The 10,934-nt window shown below is 37.3% G+C and overlaps 3 protein-coding genes across 4 annotated transcripts in view; 1 reads left to right on the top strand and 2 right to left on the bottom strand.

Moving 5' to 3' along the window:
* Positions 1-817, top strand: part of LOC108843150 (uncharacterized) — an 83,252-nt gene extending 82,435 nt beyond the window's left edge. The window contains exons 5-6 of the mRNA XM_057004808.1: positions 65-96; positions 450-817. Coding sequence (XP_056860788.1) covers positions 65-96; positions 450-529 — 112 coding nt within the window. The 3' untranslated portion in view covers positions 530-817. The remainder of the gene's footprint in view (positions 1-64; positions 97-449) is intronic.
* Positions 818-955: 138 nt separating this feature from the next.
* LOC108813511 (myosin-binding protein 1) lies at positions 956-4,690 on the bottom strand. Of its 2 annotated transcripts, XM_057004713.1 has the most exons (4): positions 4,532-4,684; positions 4,226-4,259; positions 1,334-4,123; positions 956-1,244 (listed from the first exon to the last, which is right to left on the bottom strand). In XM_057004713.1, the coding sequence occupies exon 3, from the start codon at positions 4,044-4,046 to the stop codon at positions 1,374-1,376; it is 2,673 nt and encodes an 890-aa protein (XP_056860693.1). In that variant the 5' UTR covers positions 4,047-4,123; positions 4,226-4,259; positions 4,532-4,684; the 3' UTR covers positions 956-1,244; positions 1,334-1,373. The 2 variants fall into 2 exon arrangements, with proteins under 2 accessions (XP_056860693.1, XP_018441594.2); XM_018586092.2 differs by lacking the exon at positions 4,226-4,259 and having other exon boundaries at positions 4,532-4,690.
* A 2,382-nt stretch (positions 4,691-7,072) lies between these two features.
* Positions 7,073-10,566, bottom strand: LOC130509122 (vesicle-associated protein 2-2-like). The gene is made up of 9 exons (XM_057004777.1): positions 10,406-10,566; positions 9,654-9,778; positions 9,274-9,344; positions 9,062-9,143; positions 8,532-8,647; positions 8,273-8,455; positions 7,668-8,126; positions 7,493-7,570; positions 7,073-7,407 (listed from the first exon to the last, which is right to left on the bottom strand). Exons 2-9 carry the CDS (start codon positions 9,700-9,702, stop codon positions 7,294-7,296), a joined length of 1,152 nt encoding a protein of 383 aa, XP_056860757.1. The 5' UTR covers positions 9,703-9,778; positions 10,406-10,566; the 3' UTR covers positions 7,073-7,293.
* Positions 10,567-10,934: the final 368 nt, after the last annotated feature.

The raw sequence follows: 10,934 nt of genomic DNA, 5'->3' as shown, positions 1-10,934 counted from the left end.
GATCTTCATCCTCTCGACTTACTTCTCTTGGAGACCATTCCTCCTCTTTTGGTAGTCCAATAAGCGACTCTGATGGATTGAAAGTCATGTCTCCAGGTAACTATTTTCCCCCATGTTTTCACGTTGTATAAACGCATTTCCGACATTTACAATTTACAAACTGTTAAAAAAGTGGTTTCACAATGTACAATGTTTTAAAAGGTTTTTACTATTTCAAAATATAAAATTTTTGACATTTCTATGTTAATTTTATTATTTATTTAAGACTTTTAAACAAATATAGTTTATAAATTTTATGATTGGTAAATTTTTTTAAAATTATGTTGTTAATGATGCTTTAATAGAAAAAAGTTTTTTGTGCTTTTAGGCATAATAACATTTACATAAACAGAGATAATATTAGTTAACCAAGTGTTGGAATGATATAATTTATAAAAGTACTTTTTTAGGAGATAATCCAGAGCAGGTTAAAACGAGACTGAGGCATTGGGCACAAGCTGTGGCATGTTCTGTGATACAACATAATTAAGCAGACAAGTGAGTGATGGATTTTAATTTATAGAAAGGAACATGAATGAGAGAGACTACGCAAAGGAAAGTGTTGTGGTATAGAATGACTTTTATTTACCAAACAAGAGTCATTCTGTTATAGATAGTAGGTTCTTCCTTTTCCATCTTCCCTCTTTTTCTTTCTTAGCTTTTAATTCATCTTTAGTAAAATTTGTCCTCTGTTCAAACTTCTTTTCAAATGTCAACATGCAAATGTCCTTATTTTAGGCGAGAAAACAGAGTTTTAATCCAGAAATGATGATGAATGTCTTTTTGTCTTTCCTACAGACTCGATATTCTTGATTTAGCTTTTTTTAGTAATACATACAAACAAACGAATTTGAGTACCGTATTAGTATTATTACTATAGGCGACAAACGTACATCAAGCTCAAGAAAGTTGCATGAATGCTAAACAAAAGTATAAAATCTATTTAAAGAATATTAAATGAGAACTTCAGTACAAGAAAAAATCATAGAAAATGCAAATCAAACCCACAAGAAAATTATGAACAACCCCAAACCCAAAAAGTATGAATCATTCCTTAAAATTTTGTAAAAATACTGAAATTTTTATTGTATAAGAAAGAGGAAAAAGGCCATCTTAAGAGATGCTGTACAGATTCCTTAAAGCTTTCCTCACCACTCTTTGTCTTCTTTTAGTATTCCTCTGCAATATCTTCTCCACAAAGTTATCTAACAGAAACACAAAACAGAACCACATATGAACAAAATTGAAACAAAAAAAAAAAACAATCAGAGAAATAAAGAGAGGACATACATACCTATGTGAAGGTTTGTTTGTTTTACAGGTAGACATCAGTATCAACTCTCTGCATCATTACGTCTTTTCATGCTGAGACTCCTCAAGGTTTGCAAATGAGAAGCTATCTCCTTAACAAACTCTACACTTTCATCCCCATGCCCTAGAGAATTCACAACATGTTCTAGAAAATACAAGTCTCCCTTCAGCTTCTCCACTCTCTCACCTAGCTCAGAAACAGATTCTTGCGTTGCTACGTTATTATCACCATGAGCCTCACCATTTCTCTCAAGCTTCTCCAAACAACTTGTGATGTATAATCTCTCTTCGTTGAACCCAGTTAAACAGTTCTGTATCTTGCTGCTCACCGTCTCACTATTCTCTGCACCATCTAGCTTCTTCTTCTGCTGTTGTGGGGTCTCGTCTCTGAAGTACTCAATCTCAGCTTCCAAATCTTGAACAAGCTTTTCTTTCTCAGCAAGCAAATCGTTCAGTCTCTGTATCGCTTCCATATCGTACTCCGCTTGCTCCTCCATCATCCTGAGGTTCTGCAAAGCTTCCATCTGAAACAACGCCTTCTCTTCCTGCAGCCTCGTGATCATAGCCATCGCTTGGTTCGTAGCAACAGCCGAAGCGCTTCTCTCTTCCTCCAGCTCCTTATACAGACCAGCAAGCAGCTTCCTGTCGTAATCAACCTGTCTTTTCAACCGATCACTCTCGCTTTCTCCTTCTATCTCACTCACGGAGACTTCTTCCAAGGGTAAGTTGCTCTCGTTCCTCTCCAGCATCCTCTTCTGGATCAGCAGCTGCATGTCGAGATCTAAGTCCTTTGTCTCCTGATCGCTGCTAGATAGCTTGGGGCTTATACCTCTAGGCGACAGAAGCTCTATCCCACGAGAAGCTGAGATATGAGTGAGTAATGTTTTGAGGTCTTCGCTGACTCTAGAGGTATCTTTCTTCATCCATTGCTCTATGTGTGCTTCTCCTCCATCGTTACTTCCCTCGTTGTGTGGGATGGAATTGTATGTATCAGAAAGATCCAGCAACTCACCTGAACCACCACCAACGTTTGTATCTGCTGCCACTGACATTGAGTTGAAAGAAGCAGATTTTGAAGGTGATACAACTGCATAATCAGATTCTAGAGAGGCTGCATCATCTTGGTTTGTGTCCATCTCCTTGGACGTCTCAACAGGGGTTTCATTTGCAGTGGTGAATAATTCAGGAGCCTCGTCTGGAGATGTAGCATGGAGAGGCGTTAGTTCATTTCCATTTAAGACATCATCTTCAGGAGTTTCAGAAGCATCTGATGATGATGTTGAAGTAACATCATCATTGAGGCAAATAAGCTGCTCAGCCTCCTCCTCCTCCTCCACTGAGGCGGCATCTGCAGGACTTTCCTTAGAATCTAGTGTTAATGAAAAATCAAGGAGGTGAGCCAGATCCCTCCCAGCCTCTCCCATAAAGAGAGCTTCAGCTTCAGCTGCAACTGATGATGTTGAAATAATATCTCTGAGGCTAATAAACTCTGTCTCCTTAGAAACAGCTGCAACAGGCTCCATGGAGCGTATTGATAAGAAAAGACTATCTAATGAAATGATCTCTTCTTCTTCCTTCAACACCTTCTTTGATGCTTCTTCAGGCACAACATTAACCGGAACAACCTCTTTCTCCTCCATTAAGGCATCTTGTGTTAAAGAAACATCTTGAAAGTCAATCAAATCTTCCTTCTCCTTCAGAACAGCTGTAGAATCAGAACGTTCCATGGTGGTGCTAGATGTAAAGAAAAGACTATCTAATGAACTGATGATCTCTTTCTCTTTCAACACCACCTTCTCTGACGTTTCAGCAGGCAAGTCATTATTAGCTGAAATAAACTCAGGAAAAAAGGAACTGAAACCGATCTCTTGTTGCAAAGGGAAGTCAAGGTCTAGCAGCTTATCGGTAGCCATATCATAAGGCAAGGTGATAACTCGAGGAGGAGGAGGAGTCTTCAGCTCCACGTTTTGAAAATTATGATCATCCTTTTCTTTAACACCTTCATCTTCCGAAAACACAGCTTCTGACTCGGTATCCGAATGAACCTTGAGCTCGGTGTAACCCACATCAGGCAAATGATTGAAACTAACACTCTTCTTAGGTGTATTAGACTGTTGTTTCCCGGTTCTCAGATTACCAACCACACGAATCTTCGGTAGAGTCGCCGGTTTAGCCACCAACACCACTTCCTCCTGATGATCACTAGTAGAACCGGTTTGTTGTGGCATCATCCACAGCTGATTACAACAAGTGCAGCACCTCGGATCACTCTTTGATCCTCCTCCTCCTCCAGAGGGAGAGTCTTCTTCACCCAACTTCCCAACCAACAATCTGTAAGTCTCGGCGTTTGACTTATTGGTCGTAGCGAACGAGAAGAGACAAGCCTCGCACATTCCTCTGACGTCGACGAGCTTGCCGTGAGCGTGACAGTAAACCAAAGAAGAGATTTCTGTTTTGTGTTTGGAGCAGACCGTGTCCCAGTGAGATCTCTTCGAGTGTTTCGTTGTTGTCCTCCTCCTCTTCTCGAGGATGTGATCGAGGCTTGAGCACATCAGGCATGGAGATTGGAGCTGGGAGTAATCTGCGAACCTTGTGATCACGTAGGCGAAGATGGAGTTGATGAAGAGCATGAGGATGAGTAGCCACTCGTTGAAGGCTAATGTCAAAGCTCTAGTGAAACTTGGAGAGATAGCCATCTTTGTGTTGGTATGGTATACCAAACATACAAAAGATCAAAGAATCAATCAATCAAGGGGCAGTTTTTTTTTCAAATCTGCAAAAGGCAAAACATTGTTTAGTTAAGACTAGAAATATTACAGATTGCTGAAAGAAAAAAAAAACAGAGACAAGAAGAGAAAGTTGACCAAACACATACATGGAGATTTGATGCTTTGTCTTATAGTCTAATTCTGCAGTAAAAAGATCATTTTCTTTCGAATGAAAACTGGTTTGTTTTATATAATTGAACTAGTAATCTAAATCAAGTATTTTGCCACAAAAAGAAAAGAGATCTCATTGACAGCTCAACTTACAATAATGGGAGGAAAAAAAAGGAAGAGATCAAAATTAGAATAGAACGTTGTCATCTATCAAATGAAGATCAATATTAGGCATCAAGAGACCTAAGAATCTTATGTGAATGAAGAACATAAAACATGTACATATAAAATAAAAAACTAACCTTTTGATCAGGAGGTATGATCAGCAGAGACATTGGAAGGAAGTATGTTTCTTTGGATCGAAGGTTTGATGACAGAGTTGAAAGTGTAATAAAAAATCCAAATTCTACTCTGTTTTCCGAGAGAGACTTGCCCAGAAAACATTGATTCCATTTATATTACTCTTTTTTAACTTGGGAAAAGGTGACCCATACATAGTAGACCCAGCAAGGACTGCACGTAGTCTTTCTTCGCAATAAATTACGAATTATTATTAATAAACAGAAACAAAAATATTCCTTTCTGAAAACATTGAATGAGATCTATTTTATTGACCAAACCAAACACCAAGTGGAAAAACAAAAATAAAAATACTACTAGTTGGAAAAGATTTTAAATTACATTGTTAATTAATAATTATCAAAAAAAATTATTATTATTTTTATCCCCAGCTTTTACTCTTATAGAATGTTTGGTAATAATCTCATGAATACTCATTACTTGGTAGACCGAGAATGAAAATGAACGTGGAGACGGAGAGGGACGGTAAAAGTCGGCTACTGATTAGAAAAATGGCTGCCGAAAGTTAGCATTCGATAAAGAAATAAAGCTAGTGTGCAAACAATAACAAAAGTCTCCCTTTTTTCATATACAAACATGATTTTATTTTATTTTGGTATTCTTATGGTATTTGACTGAATATATGGCTTATAGCATTAGAAAAAACATTTTCTAGTATCAGCTATTTCGAATATTTTTTTAGAGAAATTGCTCTCTATATAACATAGAAAACACAAATTCACTATCTAGCCAAAAACATCTCTTGTATCTTCATTTGTCTTCATATCTCTCTCTAATCTTTCATTAGAAATTTAGTTAACCATTTTTTGGTTATTCGGCAAATAAATCCTATTTTGTAATCGTAATTTTTGTAAGAAAAAAGTGCAACCAATATAATCTTCTAATGGCTATTTTGAAACATCAGGCCCAAGCATATTGATCAGAGCTCCGGCCCAAGCCCAATCTCCGGTCCCAAACATGACCACATCGCCATATATTAGAGGATGCTCAGCGATAATTACGTGTGGGTTCCTCTCTTTAATATACGAACAAAACTTAGCTTCACCCCCTAAGGTGAATCTCTACATTCACCCACCAATAGGAATTAGTTAGTTGAGATTTGATATCTCTTAAAAAAGGAAATCAAGTAATAAGAATTTAATGAAATAAAATTATGTTTTTAGATAAATAAAAAAATAGTAGCAATTATAAAAAATACATTTTTTTAATATTGATAAATTCGTCAGAAAATACTAAACCCTAAACCCTAAATTCTAAATACTAAACTCTAAACCCTTAGGGAAAGCCTGAACCCTTGGGAAAATACTAAATCCTAAACCCTAAATTCTAAATACTAAACCCTAAACCTTTAGGGAAAGCCTGAACCCTTGGGCAAATCTTATACCCTAAATCGTTAATTTTAAACCCTAAACTCTTAATCATAAATCATAATTTTAAACCCTAAATTCTAAACACGAAACCCTAAACCCTAAACTCTTTGACAAATATTAAATCATAAACTCTTAATCCTAAACCATAAACCATTTTAGAATTTAGGATTTAGGTTTAGTATTAGGAGTTATGATTTCGGGTTTATGGATTAGGATTTAGTTTATGATTTAAAGTTTGGTTTAAATTTAAGGGTTTAGGGTATAAGATTTGCCCAAGGGTTCATGCTTTTCCCAAGGGTTTAGGGTTTAGTATTTAAAATTTAAGGTTCAGGGTTTAGAATTTAGGGTTTAGGGTTTAGTATTTTCTGATGGATTTATCAATATTAAAAGATATATATTTTTATAATTGCTACTATTTTTTATTTATCTAAAACCATAATTTTATTTCATTAAATTCTTATTACTTGGTTTCCTTTTTTAAAAGATATCAAATCTCAATTAACTAATTCCTATTGGTGGGTGAATGTAGAGGTTCACCTTAGGGGGTGAAGCTAAGTTTTGTTCTTAATATACACTTGATCATTCTTTACTTGATCAAAAAAAACATTATTTACTATGGAGGGCTACGATTTTATCGATTCGTTATATTTCTAATTTCTTCAAATACAAAGATCGCACGAGTGTGTTTAAAAAAAAAAACAAAGATCACACGATTTGGGTCATTTTTTATAACCAATGTCTCATTAAGTTTGGTTCAGGGAAAACTTTTTAAAACCTCATTATGTCTTTTCCATTGCGTAGTCACATTAACGAAGATAGTTAATGCCGTAAAAGGTCCTTTTTAACGTTTGTAGTTCACGTGTAAACAGCGCGGAGTTGATGGAGGATTCTTGCGTGGCTAATGTTTGAACGAATGAAACATATTGATAATCATTTATTACTCGAATAAGACTCGAAAGCTATATGACATTTGGTGATAGTATAGTTGTAGTGGTGGTGCGGAAATGACCAATATAAAGCGAACCAATTGAAAATTAAGAACGAATTATGAAAATAATAAACCAAGGAGACAACAGGAACACTTGGAAAGGAAACTCAAAAGGAGAGGAGACGAATCCAAACAAGCTGCTTCAACTAGATAGTAAAGAGCGAAGAAACAAAGCAACACCATCATCAAACCATATGTCCCTTTGTATCATCAACTAGCACCCAATGCTTTACAGTCTATATTATCCATCTTAATATCACTTCCTTTGTCTATATTTTCTGACTGCACACTTGCTAATAAGAGATATAAAAGATATGTGTGACCGAGAGAGAGAGAGGCCGAGCAGTCAAGTCCGCAGACAATACCCGATAACAAAGCTGATGAATGCCACCACGCATACAAACAGCAGAGGGAACCCAATGTGCACTTCTTTCACTATCTTCTTCGTCCTCAGTTCCGCCTGCATCATCATCATAAATACAAGCTTTGTTATTTACTCGTTTATAAAAGAGACAGCTATGTAGCCAACTACTAGCTAATCTCACCAGCTCTTGTTGCAAGCTTTCTCTATGTTGGAAGCTTGTAGACCGCTCCTCCATTAGCTTCGAAATGGTTGAATCAGCCTACACCGTATTTTAAAAAAAAAAACTAGTTTAGCACATTTAACAGTGCTTAGAAGATTTCACCCGAGTTATGGACTTTTAAATTTGATAACCAAACCTGTATTAGCTTGGACTCAAGAGCATTGACTTTTAGCTTCATCTCCTCAATGTCCTTAATCAACTGAGCATCGGTTTGCTGCATCTGGACAACGTCTCTATCCCTAGGTATCTTTGGTTCATCAGAATAAGTCACACTTTTGGCCGAAGTCTTTCCATTAGCAAACCCTTGATCCCCAGAAAGATCCATGACCATATTCGTGGCAGAATCCGAATTATGTGTTGCCTTTATCCCCCTATCATCTGCATCCTTATGAGACTTAATACGATTAAATTCAGCTTCTTTTACCATGTCCAATGTATTGTAGCCACCTTTAGTTGCCTTCGACTCATAAGAAGGATTCAAATCTTCAACGAAATCCACAACGCCTTTTTTTGGTTGCTTTAACTCCTTTGCATCATAGGGTGCCTTTAACTCATCATGTCCAACCATCCTAGGGTCCTTGACAATCTCACTCTCCTATAAAATACACAAACAAGAATAAGAAACTGCCTATAGCGCCCAATAAAGGTGGTTATCACTGCTTTGCGATTACTCTTCATATATTACCAAAAAAAGTTCAAAAAAAAAACTCGGTTGTGAAAATGGCTAAATACTTTTCTTACATATTGTGGAGGACGAAGGGTCTCTGATTGACCATATACTCGATCCTTGAGGATGGAATCTTCAAATACTGCTTCCTGTTTCAGTGTCCCTTTAACTGGAGATAGTTCAGGTGAGTCAGAGGGTAACACGAGAGTGACTCTCAGTTTGTTTTCCTCTATGTGTTTGCCTTCCGCTTTGGAGAACTGCCATGAATAAATGAATGATATACATATACTTGAGATACCAGAATTTTGGGATAGAGAGGCTCAAAGGGATTACCATGCTAGCTGTTATGTCTTCATCAGTTGTTTCCTCAGGCACAGCAGTACTCTGGATTAAGAATTTGTCTTTGCAGACCATATCCGGAGGTGGTTCTTTGAAAGCTTGCATAATGACTGCAGTAACATACAACTCGATTAGCTCAAAGCTTTATCTAAATTTGAACGTGCAATGACCTATTCATCATCCAAAAACTTAGAATGCTCAAACAGATTCTGAATTTGCCAACAGACCAGGTTATATGAAGTAAGAAAAAATTTGAACTATGCAACTCCATCCGGGATAGATTCGTTTTGTCTTTTGGGCAACTACAATGTGAACTTTGAAAGCCTAGGATCCTAAAAAATGTCCAAACGCTGTACAAACTCCAGCGACCAAAAAAAAACAAATTCATGAAAATATGAACATTCCAGTTCATTTCCTACGCCAGCAGACATCATGCAACAACTTATACCACCTACTGAAGAAAGGTAGGTGCAAGAAACTCAAGCATTGTTCGAATTTCGAAAGGATGGAAGAAGCAGGCATACCAGAGAATTCACAGGATGATTTTGGTGCAACAACGCCAACATTTGGACGGACACAGTACTTCTTTGGTGATGTAGTTTTGACCTGTAAAGAAAAAAACAAAATCACAACTAAATTATGCGTCTTATCCAAAGAAAATTTAATAATATTAGATATCCTGAAGCTAGAATAGGAAAAGAAGAAATATGGAGAGAAAGAAAACGTGTGTTTAGACCTTAAATGCAACAAAATGATTGGTTGTATTGGTAAGCTGTACCACGCAGGTACTCTGCTTCTTCAGATCAACTACAAAAGATGAAACCTGGTTAATTAGTCTTATAAAGGTTGACAACTAGAGATGATTTGAAAAGTAAGGCAAAGATAATCTTTTAGTTCAATCTACACAGAATTACACCACCATCAAATCTAGTAAATTTGAAAGTTCCTCAAAAACACCTTAACAATACACCAATACATCTTACACGATAACAGACCCATGAAACCATATAGCACCATTGTAATTGACAATTCAGAGAACTTGATACTCTTAACTGAACTAAAATTAACCATTAGGTAAGTGATAAGAATCAGTCCCTTGACATAATGAAATCTTACCAACAAACTTCAATGTTCGCGGTTGAATATCCAACAGCGGCATATTCATGGTTGCTTAGTTAAACACGCTCTTCTACTCACTTAACTTCAAACGGCTGCCACTTGCAGGAGGACTCTCTCCGAACCTATGTTAATAGAAAAAAATTAAAGAAGAAAACACAATAGATCAGCTAAGAATCAGAATAATATAGTCATTTATCTAAGATTCGTACGTAAGGAGATCTAATCAAAGCATTCGTGCTATAACAAGAGCGAGATCCAAAATAAAAACTAAGACAGAGATTCAGATGAAAGTAAGTTCGCGTTATCTACTAGTTCCGTCACCAGAAACGAACCACCGTGAAAACTCGTAGTAGTTGCGAGCTCGCCGGAATCAGCGATCCCGCCGACACAATTTGTCGGCAACGCGCTTACGAGTAGCCGCGGAAAATCAAAACCCTAGGGGGGTGGTGCAGCTAGACGACTATCTAATCACGTCGGTCTCCAGTGGCCTCGGAGTGCTAAACTGATGGTTTATTAAAGAGAACGAAAGGGCAAAACTATAAGGACGGCGTTCTCGAGGAGCTAAGTTACCTCCTATCCTCGGGATCCGCTGCTAGTGTGAACAGTAAAAAATCAGATCACATGGATCTCCCGAAGCCCTAACCGATTTCGATTTCAAAATAAAATTTCTAAAAGAGGAAGAACCTAGTCTACGGGGAAAGCCAACGGTGATGATCAAAGAGGCAGATGGAATCACAAGTAAAACTTACCGTGTCTCCTCGATGAAGAAGCAGAGGATGGAGAGATAGAGAGGGCGATGAGATATTTCGGAGAAACCTAATGTGAAGGGAAGGGGTGGGTAGAACAAGTAGTGAAGGCCAAGTATTGGAATGTGTTCAAAAACATCAAACCATAAACCACAAAAAAAAAAAAAAGATTGGTACTGAGATGGAGATGGTGAGAATTTGTTGTACCTAATGGCAATTTACCAAACTAAATTTGTTACGACTATAAACCCCCTTTGCGATAATCAATATATATATACTATACTAAAAGGCTAATAAGATCAATGGAGAGCATGTCCACATCACCTATTTAATTCAGTCCAATCAGAGAACAGCATTTGTCCACGTCGATCTTTTCTTTCCTCTGATGGGCTTCAACCGCATTTCGTTTTGTGGGCTTCGATATATGGTGGTTTCGGCGAGCCCCTTAACCCAGCTTTGTCGAGACCCTAGCGTGTCTCATCGTCTTCACCTTCTGTTTTTCTAACTTCTCCGATTCTCATCTGTAACAGGC

The sequence above is a fragment of the Raphanus sativus genome, chromosome 1 (assembly GCF_000801105.2).
Source record: "Raphanus sativus cultivar WK10039 chromosome 1, ASM80110v3, whole genome shotgun sequence".
Lineage (NCBI taxonomy): Eukaryota > Viridiplantae > Streptophyta > Magnoliopsida > Brassicales > Brassicaceae > Raphanus > Raphanus sativus.
The sequence above is the reverse complement of the archived record's forward strand: the minus strand, read 5'-3'. Positions and strand labels throughout refer to the sequence as shown.

What these genes read in the sequence shown, in the direction of transcription:
- LOC108813511 (XM_018586092.2), bottom strand. Translation starts at nt 4,046, where the DNA reads ATGGCTATCTCTCCAAGTTTCACTAGAGCTTTGACATTAGCCTTCAAC.
- LOC130509122 (XM_057004777.1), bottom strand. Translation starts at nt 9,702, where the DNA reads ATGAATATGCCGCTGTTGGATATTCAACCGCGAACATTGAAGTTTGTT. An exon ending in ATCATCCTGTGAATTCTCTG is followed by an intron (nt 8,648 to 9,061) that starts GTATGCCTGCTT and finishes ATGTTACTGCAG; the next exon opens with TCATTATGCAAGCTTTCAAA. An exon ending in TTGAGTCCAAGCTAATACAG is followed by an intron (nt 7,571 to 7,667) that starts GTTTGGTTATCA and finishes AATACGGTGTAG; the next exon opens with GCTGATTCAACCATTTCGAA.